Raw genomic sequence first — 21,468 nt, 5'->3', positions numbered from 1 at the left:
GAGATGCATGCATCTAATAAGAGAATAATAAATGCCCATCCCGACCTGAAATTGAATTATTGGCTGTTATGTATACTTCCTTTATCAAATTATGAGTTTTCCAGAGAGTAGAAACTATCCCCCAAACATGACTTAATGCTGTGCTTGCTGCCATAAGGTGGGAAAATAGAAGAGAAGAGAGACTGTGTTTCAGTGCCATTACTAGCTTCCCAATCTTGTTAGGAGATAACAAGTTGTCTTCTAAGAAGTAGCTGACAAGCAACCAAGAGAAATACACTTGATCAGTATATGGGGAGAGGATAGTGTTTATTCATTACTAAACAACAAGGATTTCAAATTTGGGGCTTTTAATTTGACTTTTATGTGGACCAATATTTTAACTTTTCTTGTGACTCTGCAATTAAGCTGCCATTGGCTTCAATGAGCAAAGAAACCTCTCTGAGTTGTTTTGTCATCCTTCACATCATAAATCAAAGGAAAAGGGACCCAGATCAGTTATTCTGAAATTTAAAGATTCAGAATAAAATCTTTTATTGCTTCAGAGTCACACAAACATATGGCCCCATGTTTTTCTAATCAAATAGGAATAGCTGTAAATTCTTACATTCAAGGGGACAGATATTGAACTCAATTATACTGTTTCTGCAAGTCAAGACATTTTCCAATATCAAGCATCAGAGGTGATTTAGTTTCACTGAACTATGAATTCAAATAATATTAGACCCATTCTTCTCAAAAGGCAAATTAGTAGGAATATGAGAAAGACACACAACAGGAGACATCAGAGTTGAAGAAAAGGTGAGGATGAAAATAACAATTCTCTTGACATGTTCCTAAATATTCTTCTACCTCCTTTCTCTCCAACCATTTAGGCAAGACTGATATTCATGGTGACATATTCTCTCTCTGGGATAAGGAAACCAAGACATTATCAGAGTAACAGACACTGTACTTGTTACAAATATGCCCCCTTAACATTTGGCACATAATTTTGCTTTCTTTTGGCTGGTGAAAGCTGCCATACTTCATCACTGGTCTAGAGCACAGAGTCTCTTCTCCTCCAACCAAAGTCACTATGCTTGGATGCCTCTCTGAATAAAAAGGTTACAGATGTCCTAAGGGGAATGGAATATATATATATTTATGTAACTTTTTAAAAAATTCACATGAAAACAGGACTGTAGGAAGGAGGCCAGACACTTGATTAAGATGGTGACAAATCATTGAGCTTTGTGACATTTTCCTATGTTGCGTGAACTCCTTCAAATTTGCTATTGTAATCAGATTTTCAATCCCACAAGCACATGCAGGTAATCTGTGATTTATTTCTCACTGCAGATTTTCAACATTATCTACTTGTAAGCCTGTATACCTTGGTGTGATTCTTCTGAACAATCTTCAAACATCAGTAACAGACCAGTGACTCGAATTTAGGAAGCAATAACTATACCGGTAATAGATAGGCATTCAGAAGTTAACCTAAATCAGTGATTTTATTGGGGCAGACATGACAATGAAAGAAAAAATGAGGGAAAGAATAAATCTGTAGTGATTATACTTTCTCTTGCCAAAAGGCTCCTGGGACAGTAAGAAAAAGATTTTGGTAAACATCTCAGCTCTCCAAGTGGCTTTTTATAACAAAGACCATAGCTGGTCCTGGGCCAAAATTAGACTCTCAAACACTTGTGTGTGCTTTTTCAGCCAAATTCCAGTACTCACATAAGATTACATCATAAGTGGTTTTTATGGAAATAATCACATCACTGAAAATCACAAGTATTTGGAAACAGACTAAAGCATTTATTTTGGAATCAGCTGTTCAGAAATAGAAATCTGTTTCTGGCAAAGTGTAATCTGTCTTTCAGGATCTGTCCTGAAAAGCCAATAAGGTATTTCGGGCCTTCTGTGTATTATTTTACATGAATTCTGAAGGCCCTGGAAACAATGCAAAAATGTCTTTCAAAAGACAGACGATGGTGAACAATTGCTATCTGTACCAAATCTCAGGTGATTATAAATTATGGAAATAACTTGGCCTTTATAAAAACATCACCAACCAAAAGAAACACCAAGACTTTGTCTATAATAATGCAAAAATAGTTGGCAGATTTTATCAGTTCAGTAAAGAAGCAGAAAACTAATTCCAGCTTTATCATAATATACATAAACCTCTTTGACCTAACTTAATCATTTGTAAGACTTTTCCAACTCTAATTTATATTCTACCACTGCCACCCTGGCCAAATTTCAATGAATGTTTCATTCTTTACTTGAGGGCTATACACAGACACAATCTCATTAGAAGAGGTCACACCAGCAGCTTGGCATTGCACAGATCAATCAGCTTCACTATGCTGCCCACTGCCTTCACCTGCAGTGGAAATGGTGGGCATCCACAGTGAGGTCGATTAATGTTTCATGCTTTGGAAGAGAGGCCATGAGAGGACCTCTCTCTTCAAAATGCCTCACATGAGAATAAAATGTTTCAAGGTATGGACACAGTTTACAACTGAGATTCTATCCATTTGTAATAAAGAAATCTCTTATTTCTATTCATTATAATAAAATGTTATAGCAACTGGAAGAGAGAACTGAATACAGGACCTTACAGCATTTAAAAATCAGTCTTGCAAAAATCTTCCAGGTGGCCAGAATGACCACTGAACCCTTCTAAACCCACAGTTACTTCACCTCCCGCCAATGACGAATTTCTGGCCTTCGAGATCCTACATGAAGTAAGCATGTTAATTTCACAGCATTGCTTCCTTATTTGTCCAAGGTCTCTTCTATGGCATGTTTTCTTTCACCCCTATCTAAAGTCTTCGGGATCCTGTTAATTTGTACAGAGATCAAGCATATTCATTGCAATGTTTGGGATTACCATTAGCTTCGGGGTCCTTGTTTAAAGGCGATGAAGTAAAATTGTAAATAGTATCATAATGTCATCCCAGAAAACCTCTCATGTATCTAATACTATTTATAAATAATTCTTACAAATCAAGAGGGAAGTATTAGCTTCACTATTCCAGAGGACCTGGCAGGACGGCAAGACTAAGGAAAATCTTCAATCTGAAAGAAGACAATGCCCATCATCAAAGCACACAAGAGAAAGGATGAAAGCCACATTTAACACAAGGACAGCTAGAATAAAAAGTATTCAAACCTTGTATAAGAGAGCTTAACTGCTACCCATTCTCTAAAGAATTCTTCATATTTGAAAACATTCATAACAGTATTCACGATACACTCCAGATATTTTGAAAACTAATAGATCCTGTCAAAACTCTATGTAATAAGAGAATGGATGGGTCTTAAATTTAGTTATTCAACTGTCTTTTTTTGAATCTGAGAATTGTTAAAACAATTTGAAGTAAGTTTCTAACCAAATTCTTGACTGAATTTAGCCAACTGCTTCTTAAATGGCTTATTATACTTACTCAAACCAACTTTTGTGTTTCAGGACAATGTACAAGTAGAAAAAAAAGTATAGTATCTGTTAATACGGACACACACACATCTGTAAGAATATAATTATATAAGAAATAGTATATTTCTATAATACAAGTACTGTTCTGTGCATGCAAATATATATACTGCACACAAACATCATTTGAGAGAAAAGAAAGAAAATATTGGAATGCATCATATATAGTAAAGTAACAATCAGTGGCTGAATTTTTTTGTTTCAGTGAAGCATAAAATCAAGTTAGTATCTTCTCTACAAAACCACCAAAATTTTGTCTTACTCACTGTAAAGGGCAACCATTTATATATCCAGATGAATAACTGTTCACATCAGAACTCCTATGCAAAGTGGACAGCTTGCATACCAAAGTATGAAGTAGAAAACAAATACAAATGCTGTACTCTATAGCTCAAAAAAAAATCCATAGCTCAAATAGGGTTAAGCATAGAAAATGTACACTTGTCATTTTCTGCCAAAGAACATTTGAAGCTCTATGTGGAAGGGCAGAAAAGGTGGAAACTTTGAGATGTGAAAATCTGCTTCCAAAACTATAGATTGGAGTCAATTGGGAATAATTTCCTCAAACACCAAACTTTGAACAGACCTGTGCAGCAGAAAGACTGTTGTACTGGAGACCCCATAATGTTGCCAAAAGGGCAACTTGAAATAGGAACAAAGGCAATTCTAGAAATTGTACCAGAAACAGTTACGCAAAAGTGTATACTGACTGCCAAAGGACTGGTTGAATTCTGTCACCTCTGACATCATTCATTGCTAAACGGCATGGATGGCATTTGATCTGGGGGGGAACTCAAGTTGTTATACAATAAGTACTTAATTAGCATACACAATATACCTCTCCATTGTCATTTTGGAAATCAAAACATAGACAGATGGCAAAAAGTTTACCACATTTGGTGATGTGAAAACTGATCCTATTTGATATATGCCAAAAAGTTGGGGAAAAAAGAATGCATATGCTTTCTGGAGAGACGAGGAACTTTTGAGATACATTTGTAGTATGGATTGCGATGAATACCTTACTGACCTCAGTTTAAGTACCAGCAAGTAGAGTTTTCCAAACCTGTACTTGAGCTGCAAAGAAAAACAAACTACTCATCGTTTCCTTGAGGCATGCATTTCACTATGGCAAAGCGCACCAGGCGTGCATGACAGGGGTATCTGGGCCTGCTTCAGCCAACTGAGTAGACCATGAGCATTCTTCGAACACAAGGCAGAAGGCTTTATGGAGTGGAGAAGAGGGAGAAAATTTGGAACCATCGTCTCATGATTTCATTTTGGAAGGGCCATTCCTCAGCTGACTGCTGCTTCAGGAAGGCGAGGTGATGGGACCAGACTCGGCCAGATGTTGGCTACGGGAGCAAGCAACTTTAGCAGCCAAAACGGGGCAGTGTCATGACACCAGCTGAACACGTGTCAGCTGCGAGAAGCAGGAAGATGCTGCGCGCCGGGCCAGAGCTGACTGTATTATACAGCGTCCCATCTGAGGCTGCATAAGACACTCACTGGCGAGCTTACGGGGCCTCGGAACAATGTCAGGAGCCGCACAACACACAGCACACCAGAGGGCAATTCACAGTCAGAAAGAAAGAGAAAGAAAGAAGAATGAGAGGAAACAAGCAAGACACGCGTCCGTCGTGCACAAACCTTCGGGCTCTCTGTGTTCTTTGTGATGTACTTGCTTCAGCGGGCAGCAGAAGATTTCGTGACACTTAGCACGAAAGGGGGACTCTTTTTTCTTTAATTCCGCAGATTGGATGGAATCTTGCCGTAACATAATGTATTCCTGTGTGCCAGGGGGGGCGTCATCCAGAACTGTGGTCACCACATAACAAAATGAACTCAAGTTAGAGCTTCAGGAAAGCAGCGAAACGTCTTACATCAACTCTACTCCCGGGGGAGACGACAGAACCAACAGTCCCAAGAAAAGTTTCCAAGAAAAGCATTGCATTGCTTGGGGGTTTTCTTTTGAGGGGCTTAGTTTACTAATATGAATAGTTTACTCAGCTATACATACCTTGATAGCTAGTACTGAGTTGGCCAAAAAGTTCACTCGGACTTTTTCCAGCCAAAGGTGAGAAAAACCCAGATGAACTTTTTGGCCATCACAATATACTGAGCATTTAAGGGTTAGATTGTCCCGGATGAGCAATAAAACATGTTAATACCAATAACCATATTGTATCTAAATAAACACTGTGGAAAGCGACATGTTTCAACTTGAGGTACAATATAAATATTTACAGGCCAAAATGGCTAATTTCCACAAAATTTTCAGTGTATTCATTTACATTTTCTTCCTGGGTCTGCTCCTGGTGAGGGCCTGGCTTTCATGCACTATTGTACAGAGCTGGACAAAAGAATTCACTTTGTGTTTCCCAAAGAGAACTGGGGCCGACGAGTAACATTCACATATTCAAAGTCCCCTAATGAAGTGACCACATTTCAGTCAAGAGCCTAGTAATCAACACTGGACCAAAGACCTACCTTGAATTGTGGTACTGCAGGGCCTCATTTACACACACCAAGACCCTCTCAGATTTCTAGGCCCTTTGTGCATTTTCCTAAGAAATACTGCGAATTTCTAGTGTTTGCTCCCTGCTAAAACAAGGTGTCTGCTTTCACCTGGTCCACTGCAACATTGTTTTTCCTGATAACTACCCACCAAAGAGTGTGCAAATTTGATCTGGGTCTGCAGAAACAGGGCATTGACCTCAGAATGGATTTTTTTCTTTCACACCTTCCCAGTGAGGCCATCCCATTTTACCAGGAGTGAGTCAGTACCCCTAAAGTTATGATTAACAATGGACTGACTCATCCTACTTCCTCAAATGCATACTCTTAACATGCCTTGAGAAAGACTGGGTACCAGCTGCAAACTTTCTATGGAGAAAACAATGCTACAATTCTTGTAAAATATCATCAGCTTATGGCTGAGATTGGGTAGGATCTCATGCTTCCACATTTGGCACTACATTCTCAGCTCACTGGCTAGGATCTTAACAGACTTTTAAGTGCTTTCTTTCACATTGCAGTAAAAATGGCATGAAAACCAACATAACTTGGAAATTAGTATTATGAGTTGGGAACAAGTTCTTGATAGATTGGCTGTGTATGGAATTGTTGTCTTCCTTTATAAGTCATTAAATTATGCAAGAAGGTGATGAATATTTTAGTCAGTTCTCTTTCTATTTTCCTCTAATGCTCAGCAGTAGTAATCAAAAATATTATATAGACAAACCACCACAGCCTTTTCTGGAAGAGAGTTCCCTTCATCTACTAGGAATGTGACTGCAACTTCTTAGAATCTGGTTGCTGAATGCACATCTTTGGTAGCAACAGCTGCTATTCAGATCATTGGCAATGATTTCCTGCCATGAGCAGATAGTTATGATAATATATACATGTATCAAATTCTAGCATCACAGATGAAGGTAAGTTCTAGTTTGACCATACAGAATATTTAAGGAAAACCTCCCAAGCTTAGAACTCAAAAAAAAAAAAAAAAAACCCATGCGTGATTATACAGAAGCTGAGAAATCCCATTTTCATGCACTGTATATAAGAAATACATTTTAAGATCAAAGGAGAATTGGAGGATTAAAAAGAAAAGAACAACTTTTGGATAATACATAGAGAGTTTATTATTCAGAAGTACATGATAAACACCAGTAAATTGTTTTCCATTTTCATTTTTCGATACCAAAATGACATCACAAATGGGCATCTCTGGAGATTAATGGCACAATTGCCTTTGGCTGAGTCTCCAGCCATCAACTTTACCCAGCTGGTCATTAATTCCCACAAAAAAGCCTTGTACTTCCATCATTATTGTTTAATTAGATACAACTAGTTATCTGTAACATACAACAAAATTCTAGTGAAAGAGCTCCACTGACTGATATAAGAACCAGACTCCAAATTCATCATCATGGGGAAAGCAGGAAAGTCAAAAAGTGCAACATAATTGCTTTCCACAAAATTCTCTCTCTCCTATTCTTTCTTCAAATTGAATTTAGCAAGTGCAAAAGATGCCAAGATGAGAGCATTTAAGGAGCCATCTGAGTAATGACCGCAGGCAAAGAACATTTCCTTGGAAATTGTGAACATCTGGGAGTTAATGGCTTAGCTTTGCGTTCAGGCTGTCTCTACTCAAATGCCCCAAACATAAATCAATTCAGGAAAAACAGAAAAAAGTATTAAATCTATCAGTACACCTTGGTGTCATTTTGACACAAGACCTAAAAATATTTTGGACTTTTTAACCAGAAGTGGCAATCTACAGGAAACACCTCATTTCAGTCTATAAAATCTTTGAATGTAAATTCATTTTGATGAAAGATTAAAACTATTGTATTAATTTATTCCTAGGGTTCCTTCAGGTAGAACAGTGACTGTATGTGCAATTGACAACAGCAGGAGTGACAGGGAACTTCCCACAAGACCCCAGCACTAAGGCAGGTGGGTACCTTAATTCTACTACCTTAAAAAAAGGATGAGGAGACAATGTGTCCAAAGGGCACAAACTCTAGAAAAGGGAGAGGAGACTTGCAAAGAAGTCAGCTCATTAAAACAGGAAAAAAGAATGGAATCTATCTTCCCCTGGCTTAAACCTAGGATTTCTGCTATTTCCCCACTTCTAGTGTATTCCTTCTTGCACACCATTCCAGCCTCTGAAATCCACTCTTAACTTTGTTCATTGAAACTATTTGTCCACATTTATTCAGTGACTCCTGCTCTTCTTGTCAATAATGTTTATCCAATCTTGAAGGCTGCATGAAAGACTCCAGTGATTAGGCAGACAATAGATTTACACCAAACCTCTTCCAGTTTCAGAGCTTCAATTTGACTCTTTCAGACAGGTAAGATGGTAAAAGTAGTTCATGGTTGATTTCTGAACTGTGGGGCCCATGTTTTGAGAAAGGCCATGAGCCCCATGACAGTAGCAGCCAAGGAGTAGGCCTCTGCTGGGAAATGGCAGCCACATAGCCAGTGCCCTTGACCTTGATCACATAGGCCACCTACTCAGAATTCCAAAGTCCCAAAAAAGTGGTAGAGAGTTGGACGAGAGAAGTGCACAGATGCAAATTCACACACCCACAGACATGCAGACACTGACACAAGGGTGACAATAAGTGACTCTACTGGTGGCATGATAGTTAACAGCACAATTTATGGAAGACCTTATTCCCATTATACAAGGTGTCTATTGACTAGCCATTAGGTGGGCAAGCCTACATCCAGGATTGGTTTCCCAGTAACAGTACTTGATTGGCAGTAAACCACCCTCACTCTCCTCCAGGCTTTTCAGCAATTCTCAGGATCAAGGCCATGGTCACGAGTGGGGACAGTCATAGGAAGGGAAGAGAGTTTATGTCTAAAGCCAGTGACCTGGTCTACGTTACTCATGTTCACAGAAATATAGTGTTCCCATTTCAAACTGGACATAATGCATCAATCTGTAGCAAACCATCTGTGATAAAATGAAAATGTATGTCGTGGATGTTCAGTCGCTCCGTCATGTCTGACTCTTTGCAACCCCATGGACTGCAACATGCCAGGCCTCCCTGTCCGTCACCATCTCCTGAAGTTTGCCCAAGTTCATGTTCATTGCATCAGTGATGCCATCCAGCCATCTCATCCTCTGACACCCTCTTCTCTTTCTGCCCTCAATTGTTCCCAGCATCAGGGACTTTTCCAATGAGTCGACTATTCGCATCAGATGACCAAGATACTGGAGTTTCGGCTTTAGCAAAACTAATTCCAATGTAATATATGTCTTAAATGCATTTTTAATTAAAGAAGTTAACAATCATTTATTCTTTCTATGTTTAGAAACTCAACTTCTAATTATATCCTGTACTTTAATCAATAAATATAATATTGGCTACATAAAATACCTACCCAAATATTTAGTAGTATCACAAACACTACACTCTTCCATGTCATTGCAAACAGAATTTCTTTAGAGATAACTTAATGCAACCCCTTGGTCTTAAAAGGAAAATAAAGCTCAGGAAGGGGAAGTGACAAGCCACAAAGCTATTGGAAAAGCCCAGCCTAGGAGCCATGATTTTAGTGTGTTTACCAGAAAGTCTTAAGTAGTTTCTGGTTGCTTTTCTTTGTTTGTACAAACTGATATATTTAAACAGGATCTTTCGTATACCTTAGCTTCAAAGATTATCTCTGTCTCCAACGAAGTTTACTATCTTTATTTAAAGACAGAAAAGCAACCAGAAACAACCTGGGAAACTACTCAGACAATGCCACAAAGGCATCTGGCCCCTGGCCAGGCCACTGTGACTCACAAGGCGTGCTGGTTTCAAGCTGGAAGCAGTTAATAAGCCCTCAGTTATTTGATGATGCTGTTTTGTGCTTTTCAGTGAACTCTTTGGAAAGACGACTCAACATAATTAATGATACATGATTTGAAATCAAAGCAAATCTGAGATCACCAGGGCAACAGAAATGAACACAGCCATGGGACTACCAGTCAAAGTTATTAGACACATATTAGTGGCTCCAAAAAGCAAATGCTTGAAAGCATCTACAAAAGTAAAAATAAGGGAAAATATACAGATTATCAAACGTCCTTGAATAATGAAAAAGTCAGTAGAAAACAGAGTAATTAGAGTGATTACTCTTCCTTGTCACTGAGCACCTGTCAAGCAGAAAGGTAAATTCAGCCACAGATGAATTAACTCAAGTCCTCCATTTTGCCTTCCAACTCACTATCTATTGAATGCGTGTGTGCCTGCTAAGTCACTTCAGTCATGTCCAACTCTGTGTGACCCTATGGACCGTAGCCTGCCAGGCTCCTTTGTCCATGCGATTCTCCAGGCAAGAATACTGGAGTGGCTTGCCATTCCCTTCTCCAGGGGATCTTCCTGATCCAGGGTTCAAACCCGAGTCTCTTAGGTCTCCTGCACTGGCAGGCAGGTTCTTTACCACTAGCGCCACCTGGGAAGCTCCATCTATTGAATACTTAGACATAAGTTTTACTGCCACACTGGATACTAACAATGGCAAGTTTAAATGTCAGTGGATTCTCTGTCTCCATCTGTGCTCATGCGCAGTCATATTCGACTCTTTGTGTTTCTTTGGACTGTGGCCCGCCAAGCTCTTCTGTTCATGGAATTTTCCAGGCAAGAACACTGGAGTGGGTTGCGATTTCCTCCTTCAGGGGATCTTCCCAACCAAGGGATTGAACCTGCATCTCCTGTGTCTCCTGCACTGCAGGTGGATTCTTTGCCCGCTAAGCCATTGGGCAAGTCAATGAGTTATTCAGATAATTCACTGAATTGCATTAATCAATACTAATGGTCTTTTGGTTTGGCCAAGATAGAAACAACTGTAGAATATTTCTAGACATTTCAGTTACCTTCCCCTTTGCAATCTTCCCCAACTTCATGCAGCCTCCCAAGCACTATCCAGTTTTCCTTCAATTTTGTTTCCTCAGGCTGTTTTGCTACTTTCATGGGAGGAAAAAATTCAAACTCATTATCATGGTGGCCACCCACCTCCAAAATTCTATCACACGTCTATCTTCTTCCACACACTAGCTTTACATAGTATCTAAAATATGCCTGAAGCCTTGTATTGTACCTGCTGCTCAAAATGACACCCCCATTGGCTCTACTCAAATGCCACCTCTTCTGAGATTTCTTTTTAGCCATGTTAAATAGGTTTGCACTCATCACAATCTGTAATTATATAGGTATTTATGTACATGCCTCTCCTCTGACTCTTCCCATATGAACATAGGATCTCTGAGGCAGAAACAGTATTTGTCTCATTTGTCATTCTATAGGTGGAGTCAATTGTAAAACACACTCAAAGAATTCTTATGAGTCAAATGAGGATGCCTGCCTCCACCCAGCCTTACTTCAAAGCAAAGGTAAATAGCTCATTCTAACTCTTCATGAGATGGTTAGATAGGAGCTCCGACTCAATGGACGTGAATTTGAGCAAACTCCAAGAGACAGTGGAGGACAGAGGAGCCTGGTATGCTACACTCCATCGGGTCACAAAGAGTCAAATATGATTCAGTGACTGAACAACAATAACAACAAGAATAACAACTCTTCATGTCCACATAACACTTTAAGAAATTTATCCTGTCATTTCTTGAGATAGCTTTCTAGACATCATCATAAGCTTTTAGTGAAAAGTGAGATTGATAATTATTTTCATATATGTGTCTTTCCTCCACAACTTGAATGGGAGCTACTAGAAGAGCAGAACCATGTCTCTTTTGGTATCATCTTTGCTTTCCTAATGGCCCACCTACGATGCTTTGCGCATGGTAACTTTGCATGCACAAACTGAGTCCCTTCTAGGGAGAGTCCCGCCTACCTTGAAGGTGTGTGCTAAGATGAAGGGGTCAGAAATGGAAAGAGTTCAGCACATTGCATGGTACCTGGCAGGCACCATAGTGGCTGCAATGGAAGAAAGAGCATACATAACAGAGATGGAGTCCGTTGAGCACTGTACCAGGATCTCCACCCTTGAGACACAGCTAAATTCCTGGGTGACCTTTGGAATGGCACATCCAATCACATCTCTGAGTCTCAGTTTTCTTGTTTCAAAAGTAAGTGACGTGGGGACTTCCCTAGTAGTCCAGTGGTTGGGGTTCCAAATTTACACTTCAGGGGATGTGGGTTCGTTCCACGCAAGATCCCACATGCCAAAGAGTGTGCAAAAATATTTTTTAAAAATAAAACAATAATAAGTGATGTGGACCAGGCCAGGCTTTCTCAACATTAGCACTTTGACATCTGGGGCTGGATAATTCCTTGTTCTGAGAAGCTGTTCTATGTACTGCAGGATGCATAATAGCATCCCTGACCTCTACCTTGTAGATGACAGTAGCATTCCTGCCCAATTTGTGAACACCAAAAAAGGTCTCCAGATACTGTCAAATCCCCCTTTACCAGTGGGATGAGGGCAAAATCATCTCAGTTGAGAATCCCTGACTTGATGATTCTCCCACCCCTGCGCCCAGTTCTATAAAGCTCTCTGTAAAGATATCTTACCTGGAAATCTCTTTGTGACCCTCGGAGATGCTTAGCATCCAGCAAGGACTCAGATGTTCTATTCAGGGGAGTTTGGTTCAGACCAAATAGTGTGGAAGATGTGCTAGTGAGCACACCAGTCATCCAGGTAAAGAAAGCCCTGGACAAGATGGAAAGCACTACAGCTGCACAGAAGTGAAGTCCTTACTCAGCTATGGCAAAGGCCTTCTCTAGTGAGGGATACCACTGGGCAGCATCAATGGCATTGCACAACGTTAGGGGAGTATCTCCAGGCATGTGCTGAGAATACATAATAGATGGGGCACAGCCTACCAAAGACCCAGCTCAAATGGGGACAAGAAGCGAGAAGAGGAGGTGGGAAACTCTCTGAGGCCTTATCTAAGGAGTTTTCCTGAAGGTCGGCCTTCTCATCATAAAAGGACCCACATCACCAGGGAATATGGGTTTCCAAGGTGGTGCAGTGTAAAAGAATCAGCCTGCAATGCAGGAGACCTGGGTTCAATCCCTGGGTTGGGAAGATTCCCCTGGAGAAGGGAACGGCTACCCACTCCAGTATTCTTGCCTGGAAAATATCATGGGCAGAGGAGTCTGGCGGGCTACAGTTCATGGGATTGCAAAGAGTCAGACACGACTGAGCACACACACACATGTGCACACAACATCAGGGAATATGCAGCTCTTCCCTCAAGACAGAAATGAGTCCTTCATGCAGAAAAGTGGCAGCTCCCTCTAGCAGAACAGATTGTGTGCAGAGGTTCTGTGCACAGCTGGAATGGCATGGATTTTCTCCCCACCACTATTTAAAGCATGTGAGAAAGAAATGCCAAGACATACACTCCACCTGAGAACACTGGGTGCTGTTACCCATTACTTGCAAGTTTTCTAGTCTGATGTCATCGCATTCCTCTCCTCCATGCACCTGTTCAAGTCCAAGTCAAACTGAAGTATCCATCCTAGTCTCCTGGAAGGTTTGTTAAGACACAGGTTGCTGGGCACCTTCGCCTAGAGTTTGTGATGGAGTTGGTCTGGGGTGGGCATGAACAATTTCCCAAATGCTGCTGATGCTGCTCAAGGATCACATGGGGGCGGGGGGGATGACTGCCTAGGTGTTTGTTTTACCTGCTCCAGCTACCTCTGCTGTCTGCCTCCTCCTCCACCTGGTACTAACATAGTCTACACCATTGGTTCTCAGCTAGGGTTGAGCACTAGTATCATGTGCGGAACTTTTAAAAACTAAGTTCTCATGGTACCACCCCAGATCAATTACACTGGACTCGCCAGCCTGTGGCTGAAGTGCTGGTGGGTTTCCAAACTCTGCTGGTGATTCAACTGCACACCTAGAGTTAAGAATGACTGTTGTAAGCCTTTGCTTGCTTTCTCCAGTGAAAATTCCTCTCTCTCCCTTGGGTGGGGGGTGGCCCTGGCCTCTGATTATCTTGCTACAGTTGACCTTTGAACAAGGCACAGGGTTAGGGGTTGTCAAGCTTCCATACAGTTGACAATCCACATAACTTATACTGGTCCCTCCCTATCTGCGGTTCCTACATTGGCAAGGTTCCACATCTGTGGATTCATCCAACCACGGTTCGTGCAGTCCTGTAGTAGGAACTACTGAAAAAAACTCTCGTATGTAAGTGGACCCTAGCAGTTCAAACCCACGTTGTTCAAGAATCAACCATATTTCCATTTCTTTGCACACCTCCGGCCAGAGTGGCCATGTCCTCTTGGGCACTGGTACTGTTCACTGTGTAAAACTCTACAGCAGCTCCTATCTCCCCACAGCCAGTCTGTTGTAGTCTGAACAGCCATGGTGGTTGGTGCATAACTCTACCGCAGCATTAACCCATGGTACCCTAGGTTCTTCTTGTCTTTCAATATGACAATCTCCTCACTAGCCAGTTTCGTTGAAGGGAATCAAAGCAAGCTCTCTGCTTATTAGAACCCCTCAAAGTCAACATTGTGGGCTGATGATAGCAGGTGTCTTGGCCCTGAAGCCAGCTGGTGACGCTGCATGTCACCACTCTGGATTTGTGCTGATTAGCTCTGCACATAGACTCCTCAGCCTCAGGGTCCGCACAGAGTCACTGCACACTTTCCATGTGATGCAATTTGAGCCACAGTGCAGCACTAGCTCATGGTCAGGAAACAAGATGGTACCAAGGATTCATCAGGAACCTTGTTGGTGACTGGCCCAGTAAATACACTAGTCCTTCTTTTACGACATCACAAAAGGGAAGTTGGAATACATTTTCCATAAATTGCATCCTTGAGCCCTGTAATTCAGGGGCTCTCCACCCTAGCTACAAAATCAGAACCACTTCGGAGATCTTTTATAACACACCTATGCCTGGGCCCAACCTCCAGAAAGTCTCTTTAATTGGTCCTGGAGCAGGGTATGGACCTTGGCAGTCAAGCTCCCCAGGTAATTCTCAACCGCAGTTAGGATAGTGAACCAATGTGCCTAACCAAAGGAGCAAGAGAAAAATTGAAGCCGCAAATGTGAGCACAATTAACTGCAAAGATATCTTCCTGAACAAAAAAGGAAGTGTTCTAGAAGATACTGGGAATTTCAAGTTCTAAGCTCTTTAATGATTGGATAAATAAATATAGAACACAATAAATTCCAATAAATATGGAATACAAATGGCTTACTCAAGGAGAAAGCCTTAGGGAATGAAGAAGAATGGTCTGGCAAAGGCCTCATAATCCACTGGTACTGGTTCAAATTCCAGTTCAAATCCCCAACTCCCAGTCCTCCCCTTTGCCAGTATCTCCTCCTTGGCAACTGCGAGTCTGTTTGGGATTCAGTTCAGTTCAGTTGCTCAGTCGTGTCCAACTCTTAGCGACCCCATGGACTGCAGCAGGCCAGGCCTCCCTGTCCATCACCAACTCCTGGAGCTTGCTCAAACTCATGTCCATCGAGTTGGTCATGCCATCCAACCATCTCATCCTCTGTCATCCCCTTCTCCTCCCACCTTCAATCTTTCCCAGCATCAAGGTCTTTTCCAGTGAGTCAGCAGGTGTAAACTGGGATTAGCAGGTGTAAACTATTATATTTGTGGGGCAAAAAAGCTCATTCAGGTTTTTTGTACCATCCCAAATGAACTTTTTTGGAGAAGGCAATGGCACCCCACTCCAGTACTCTTGCCTGGGAAACCCCATGGACGGAGGAGCCTCGTAGGCTGCAGCCCATGGGGTCGCGAAGAGTCAGACACGACTGAGCGACTTCACTTTCACTTTTCACTTTCATGCATTGGAGAAGGAAATGGCAACCCACTCCAGTGTTCTTGCCTGGAGAATCCCAGGGATGGGGGAGACTGGTGGGCTGCCATCTATGGGATCACACAGAGTCGGACACGACTGAAGCGACTTAGCAGCAGCAGCAAATGAACTTTTTAGCTAATCCAATATATAGGATGGAGAAACAACAAGGTTCTACTGTATAGCACAGGGAACTATATTCAATATCCTGGAATAAACCATAATGGAAAATAATGTGAAAAAGAATATATATATTCGGATATATATATATATATATATATATATATATATGAATTACTTTGCTGTACAGCAGAAATTAACACATTGTAAATCAACTAGACTTCAATTTTTAAAAATAAAAAAAAAATTAAATTCCAGTTCTGAGACTGGAAGTGGTCTCAACAGTGTGTTCGGCAAGTTCTGTCTCCTCTGAATCCAAGAAACAGGTTGATCACTATTTGGAAGTGAGGATCCTGGACCAGCATCATGGGTAATGCCTGGAAGCTTGTTAGACATGTAGTCCCCCATCCCTGCCAAGTCTAGTCCAATAGAGTCATAATCTGGGGGACTGCAATGCATACTAAAGATTGAGATGCACCTAGAAGAGGGGCTGGAAGATAGTCATGGAGTCTGCCCTCAGGATTGGTTGATGCCAAACAACTATTTGGGCAGCAATTTTATGTATATTCCTGGAAACCCAACCACAGGGTAGAGGGAAAAAGCAGAGGACTTGAGAGACCTCTGCCTCCTACTGCGTAAACAAGCGTCAATTTCCTACCTTTTATACATGACCCAACTAAATCAACATAGAACTCCTAATAAGGTTGTTTTAAAAATTAAAAGAGATGCTTAGGTGGAACTGTCCAGCACAATGCCTCGCCCTTGATAGGTACTCCATATGTATTAAGTACTCCCTGAACATTAACTGAGGCTGAATCCAATTTAACGTGAAAGTGTCTTTCCCAAGAAAACACACAACAGCCATCTACTTTCTAGCTGGACAGACAAAGCTTTCACATGACCCTCATGTTAATTTTCTAACCAAAGTAGGGAGAATGACTCGTAGGAGAAAAAGATGCTATACTGCTCACAGAGTAAGAAAATGAATGACAAATGGTATCTATTCCAGATTGTCAACTGGAATTTCTTGAAACTGTTTCATTATGGCTGGGTTCATTGAAAAATTTTATTTGCTTTCACTTATTTTGTTTTCTGACACAGCGCCCTTCTGGTCACGATGTCCTAGGGACTGAAACAACTAGGCAGTCTTTAAAGATTACTTATAGATTGATTCTAGGTGTGGCTTTTCCACCAAATTTTGCCTCTTCCTCCATGAAAAATGATGGAGGTCACTGGCACCATTTAATAAGGAGCCTTTCTCTTCAGACACAATAAACTAAGGGTACTGCCCACAGCATGCTGTCCCAGCCAGGTCTGCCCAGTGTGTGGGAGTGTACGTCTATGTATATGTCTGAGGCTAGAGACATGCCTTTATTTTTAATAACTATTAGTACAAGAGCTGGAGAAGGCGATGGCACCCCACTCCAGTGTTCTTGCCTGGAGAATCCCAGGGACGAGGAAGCCTAGTAGGCTGCCGTCTATGGGGTCGCACAGAGTCGGACACGACTGAAGCGACTTAGCAGCAGCAGCAGCACAAGAGCTCCGAGTAGGCTCACAAAATGATGTCATAGTTACTCATAGAAACTTTGTCGCCTGATATTTTCTCAGATTTTGCTCTTAAGATCTTTCTTGGACAACATCATAGGCTACATTGCTAAAGAAAGACTATTTTTTTTCCTATCAATCTTTTCTATTTTTAGAGCATTAAATCTCAGAGGAATGAGGTTTCCTCACCTACATACTAGAAAGTGCACTCTCAAGCATTACACCCGTCTTACTAGCAAATGTGTTCATGGTCACCATACTTCTTCGCATGGCATGCTAGAAGATGCCTGCATTATGCAGGATTGCTATTTGCTTCATACTTTTCTCTCGTGTTTTGAAAGCTAAGCTCTGATTCAAATCTCATGGTTGCCCCAAGTCTCCGGAGATGTCTCAAGAGCGCCACCTCACAGGCTCTGCTAACAGCCAGAAATTCCTCAGCCCCAGCGATAGTGACTGGAACATTATACTGTAAAAATTATATGACTGGGAGAGTGATCAAGTGCTGTCAACCTCACCTCTACATCTCCATATCCCCCCGAAAGGTATTTAAGCAGCAAACTCCTTTTATTTTATTAGTGATAAAATATCAGGTTCTCCAAGAAGTTCATTTGCATTTTCCATAACAGCGTAAGAAAACCTGAATGACCTTTTTGGCCAACCCATTACAATCCTTTGAAGCCATCAGAGTTCTCTTACTTCCTCTTCCTGCCACTGTTCTATGGGCACATGTGCTTCTGTCACTTACTGATGTCTCCTTCCACCCCCAGCAACACTGAAGAAAACTGACTCGAGTACACTAGCACCTCATCTTGACTGACCCTTGGGCAGGAACCAAGAAGCAAAAATCAACGTATGGGCTGATCTATAAAAAGCATTTCTCAAAAACTATAAACTAGGCCTATGTCATTGTGGCTTTGTGCTCCCTGGCATTCTATGAAGTGTGGCTGTACCAGTTGATTGAGAAGTACTAAAGGGGAAAGAAGGCCCCTGAAAAGACATCAGAAAAAGTTCTTTCAGTTGATCAAGATGTGAGCCATCTCAAGTCTTGTCTCATTTAAACTATACACTGGTTAAATCCTTCCGTTTCAAGTTAGTCACAAGCTGCACTCAAGCTCATCAAAAGACAGTTCAAAAAATGATACGAATGAACTTACTTACAAAACAGAACACACTCACAGAATTAGAGAACAAATTTATGGTTACTAGAGCGGAAGAGTGGGGAGGGAGATAGACTGGGAGTTTAGGATTGACATGTACACACTGGTATATTTAAAATAGATAATCATCAAGGACCTATTGTATAGCACAAGGAACTGTGCTCAATACTTTGTAATAACCTAAAATAAATTTAAAAAGAATAGATATATGCACACACACACACACACACACATATATGAATCAGGCTTCCCTGGTGGATCAGACGGTAAAGAATTTGCCTGCAACACGGGAGACTCAGGTTTGATCCTTGGGTTGGGAAGATGCCCTGGAGAAGAGAATGGCTATCCACTCCAGTATTTTTACCTGGGAAATTCCATGGACAGAGGAGCACAGCGGGTACAGTCCATGGGTCGCAAAGAGTTGGACACGACTGAGTGACTAACACACAACAAAAACACAACTGAATCACTGTGCTGTACACCTAAAGCTAACACAACATTGTTAATCAACAATATTTCATTATAATTTTTTTTAATGACAGCTTAATTTGGCTGCAACATCAAATTCATCAATTTACAAGCTCAAATGTTGTTTTAAAACCTCCAGGAAATGCAGTCTTCACCTATATCCTGTGGAAGAATTCCTTGCCCTTACATAATTAAAAGAGGGACATTTTTTAGCCAATGGAAAGCTTCAGAACAAAATTCCCAAATCCAGCGGCAGAAATCCAGAAGAGAATTCTCAAACAGAAATATTTTAGTAACATGAGTGCTTTTCTCTGCACTCAGGTCCACCATAGTTTCTAACTCCCCATTAAACAAACCAAGCTGTTGTTTCTTCTCAGGAGGGCTGTCCCTGTGTGGATGACAGAAGGAAGAATATAGTGTGCCAGGTTAGAACCCACTCTAAATTTGTTTATGAAAAATTGCAAAGCAAATGGTATTTGAGTTTGTTTACTCTTGGCAGAATTTCTGTTTAAGAAAGAGGCATTATGAGTGTTTGAAAAGCTTCGAGCCATCAAATGTCCTTAAAATAGCATTTAATGATTTAGGTGTAAATGAATCATAAACACTTAAACTTCCCCCTCATTCCCTACAATCCCAGCTGGTTAAGTGAGGTTTTAGCCAAAGAGTACTCTTTAATCCTATTTTTCTCTTAATCCTATTAAAGGTAAGGTCTTCTGAGGTAGGCTCAAGGCTAGATTAAGTGCTCCCATTTAAGACACTGGGAATACTCACGTTTTTTTTCAAGTTCTTACAAAATCTCAAACTTGCACTTTTCTTTCTTTTTTTATTGAAGTATAGTTGATTTATAATGTTGTGTTACTTTCTGCTGGACAACAAAGAGTCATTCTTTTGATATTCTTTTCCATTATGGTTTATCACAGGATGTTGAATATAGCTGCCTGTGCTATACAGGAGAACCTTCTTGATTGTCCATTTGATACTCACATTATATTTTTAAAGGGAGTAAAGTGGAGTGTCTCGTGTGTATATATGTACTTTTATATATTTTCAATATCTGTAACAACCTCATAAGGCAGGTGACATTACCATCCCCAGTTGGCACAGAGGAACCTGAATGAATGTCAGAGAGATAATAGAGAGGAACCCAGAAACAAGATGAGAGCTGGGATTCAAACCTAGGACTTCATGTCTCCAGGGCCTATACTCTTACTCACTATGTCTTACTGTATACTCAATTATATATCTATGGGAGGCAGAACAATGGTCCCTGAAAGATGCCCGCATCCTAGACCCTGGAACCTGGGAATATGTTACCTGAAGATTGCAGATATAGTTAAGGTTGCTCATAAACTGTCATTTAGAAGGATTATCCAGGTGGCTCCAATGTAATTTCTATGTGCTCTTGAAATCAAAAGAGAGACGATTTGGTCACAGATATGAAAAGGAAGCATCACTATGAACAAAGCTAGTGGGGGTGAAGGAATTCCAGTTGAGCTACTTCAAATCCTCAAAGATGATGCTGTGGAAGTGCTGCACTCGATGTGCCAGCAAATCTGGAAAACTCACCAGTGGCCACAGGACTGGAAAAGGTCAGTTTTCATTCCAATCCCAAAGAAAGGCAATGCCAAAGAATGCTCAAACTACCGCACAATTGCACTCATCTCACACGCTAGCAAAGTAATGCTCAAAATTCTCCAAGCCAGGCTTCAGCAATACATGAACCGTGAACTTCCAGATGTTCAAGCTGGATTTAGAAAAGGCAGAGGAACCAGAGATCAAATTGCCAATATCCGCTGGATCATCGAAAAAGCAAGAGAGTTCCAGAAAAACATCTATTTCTGCTTTATTGACTATGTCAAAGCCTTTGACTGTGTGGATCACAATAAACTGTGGAAAATTCTGAAAGAGATAGGAATACCAGACCATCTGACCTGTCTCTTGAGAAACCTGTATGCAGGTCAGGAAGCAACAGTTAGAACTGGACATGGAACAACAGACTGGTTCCAAATAGGAAAAGGAGTACGTCAAGGCTGTATATTGTCACCCTGCTTATTCAACTTATATGCAGAGTACATCATGAGAAACGCTGGGCTGGAAGAGACACAAGCTGGAATCAAGATTGCCAGGAGAAATATTAATAACCTCAGATATGCAGATGACACCACTCTTATGGAAGAAAATGAAGAAGAACTAAAGAGCCTCTTGATGACAGTGAAAGAGGAGAGTGAAGAAATTGGCTTAAAGCTCAATGTTCAAAAAACTAAGATCATGGCATCTGGTCCCATCACTTCATGGCAAATAGATGGGGAAACAGTGTCAGACTTTATTTTTTGGGGCTCCAAAATCACTGCTGATGGTGATTGCAGCCATGAAATTAAAAGACGCTTACTCCTTG

General features: G+C 41.0%; 1 protein-coding gene across 3 annotated transcripts in view; it reads right to left on the bottom strand.

The window, feature by feature from the left end:
- The window catches only part of FGF13 (fibroblast growth factor 13), an 833,122-nt gene that overhangs the window by 202,568 nt on the left and 609,086 nt on the right, over positions 1-21,468 (bottom strand). For all 3 annotated transcript variants that reach the window (XM_081565116.1, XM_081565114.1, XM_081565115.1), the window contains one exon: positions 5,135-5,302. In XM_081565116.1, coding sequence (XP_081421242.1) covers positions 5,135-5,302 — 168 coding nt within the window. The remainder of the gene's footprint in view (positions 1-5,134; positions 5,303-21,468) is intronic.

This window comes from Giraffa tippelskirchi, chromosome X (assembly GCF_054371585.1).
Source record: "Giraffa tippelskirchi isolate mGirTip1 chromosome X, T2T-mGirTip1v1.2.pri, whole genome shotgun sequence".
NCBI lineage: Eukaryota > Metazoa > Chordata > Mammalia > Artiodactyla > Giraffidae > Giraffa > Giraffa tippelskirchi.
Note: the sequence above shows the minus strand (reverse complement) of the source record. Positions and strands in the feature narration are given on the sequence as shown.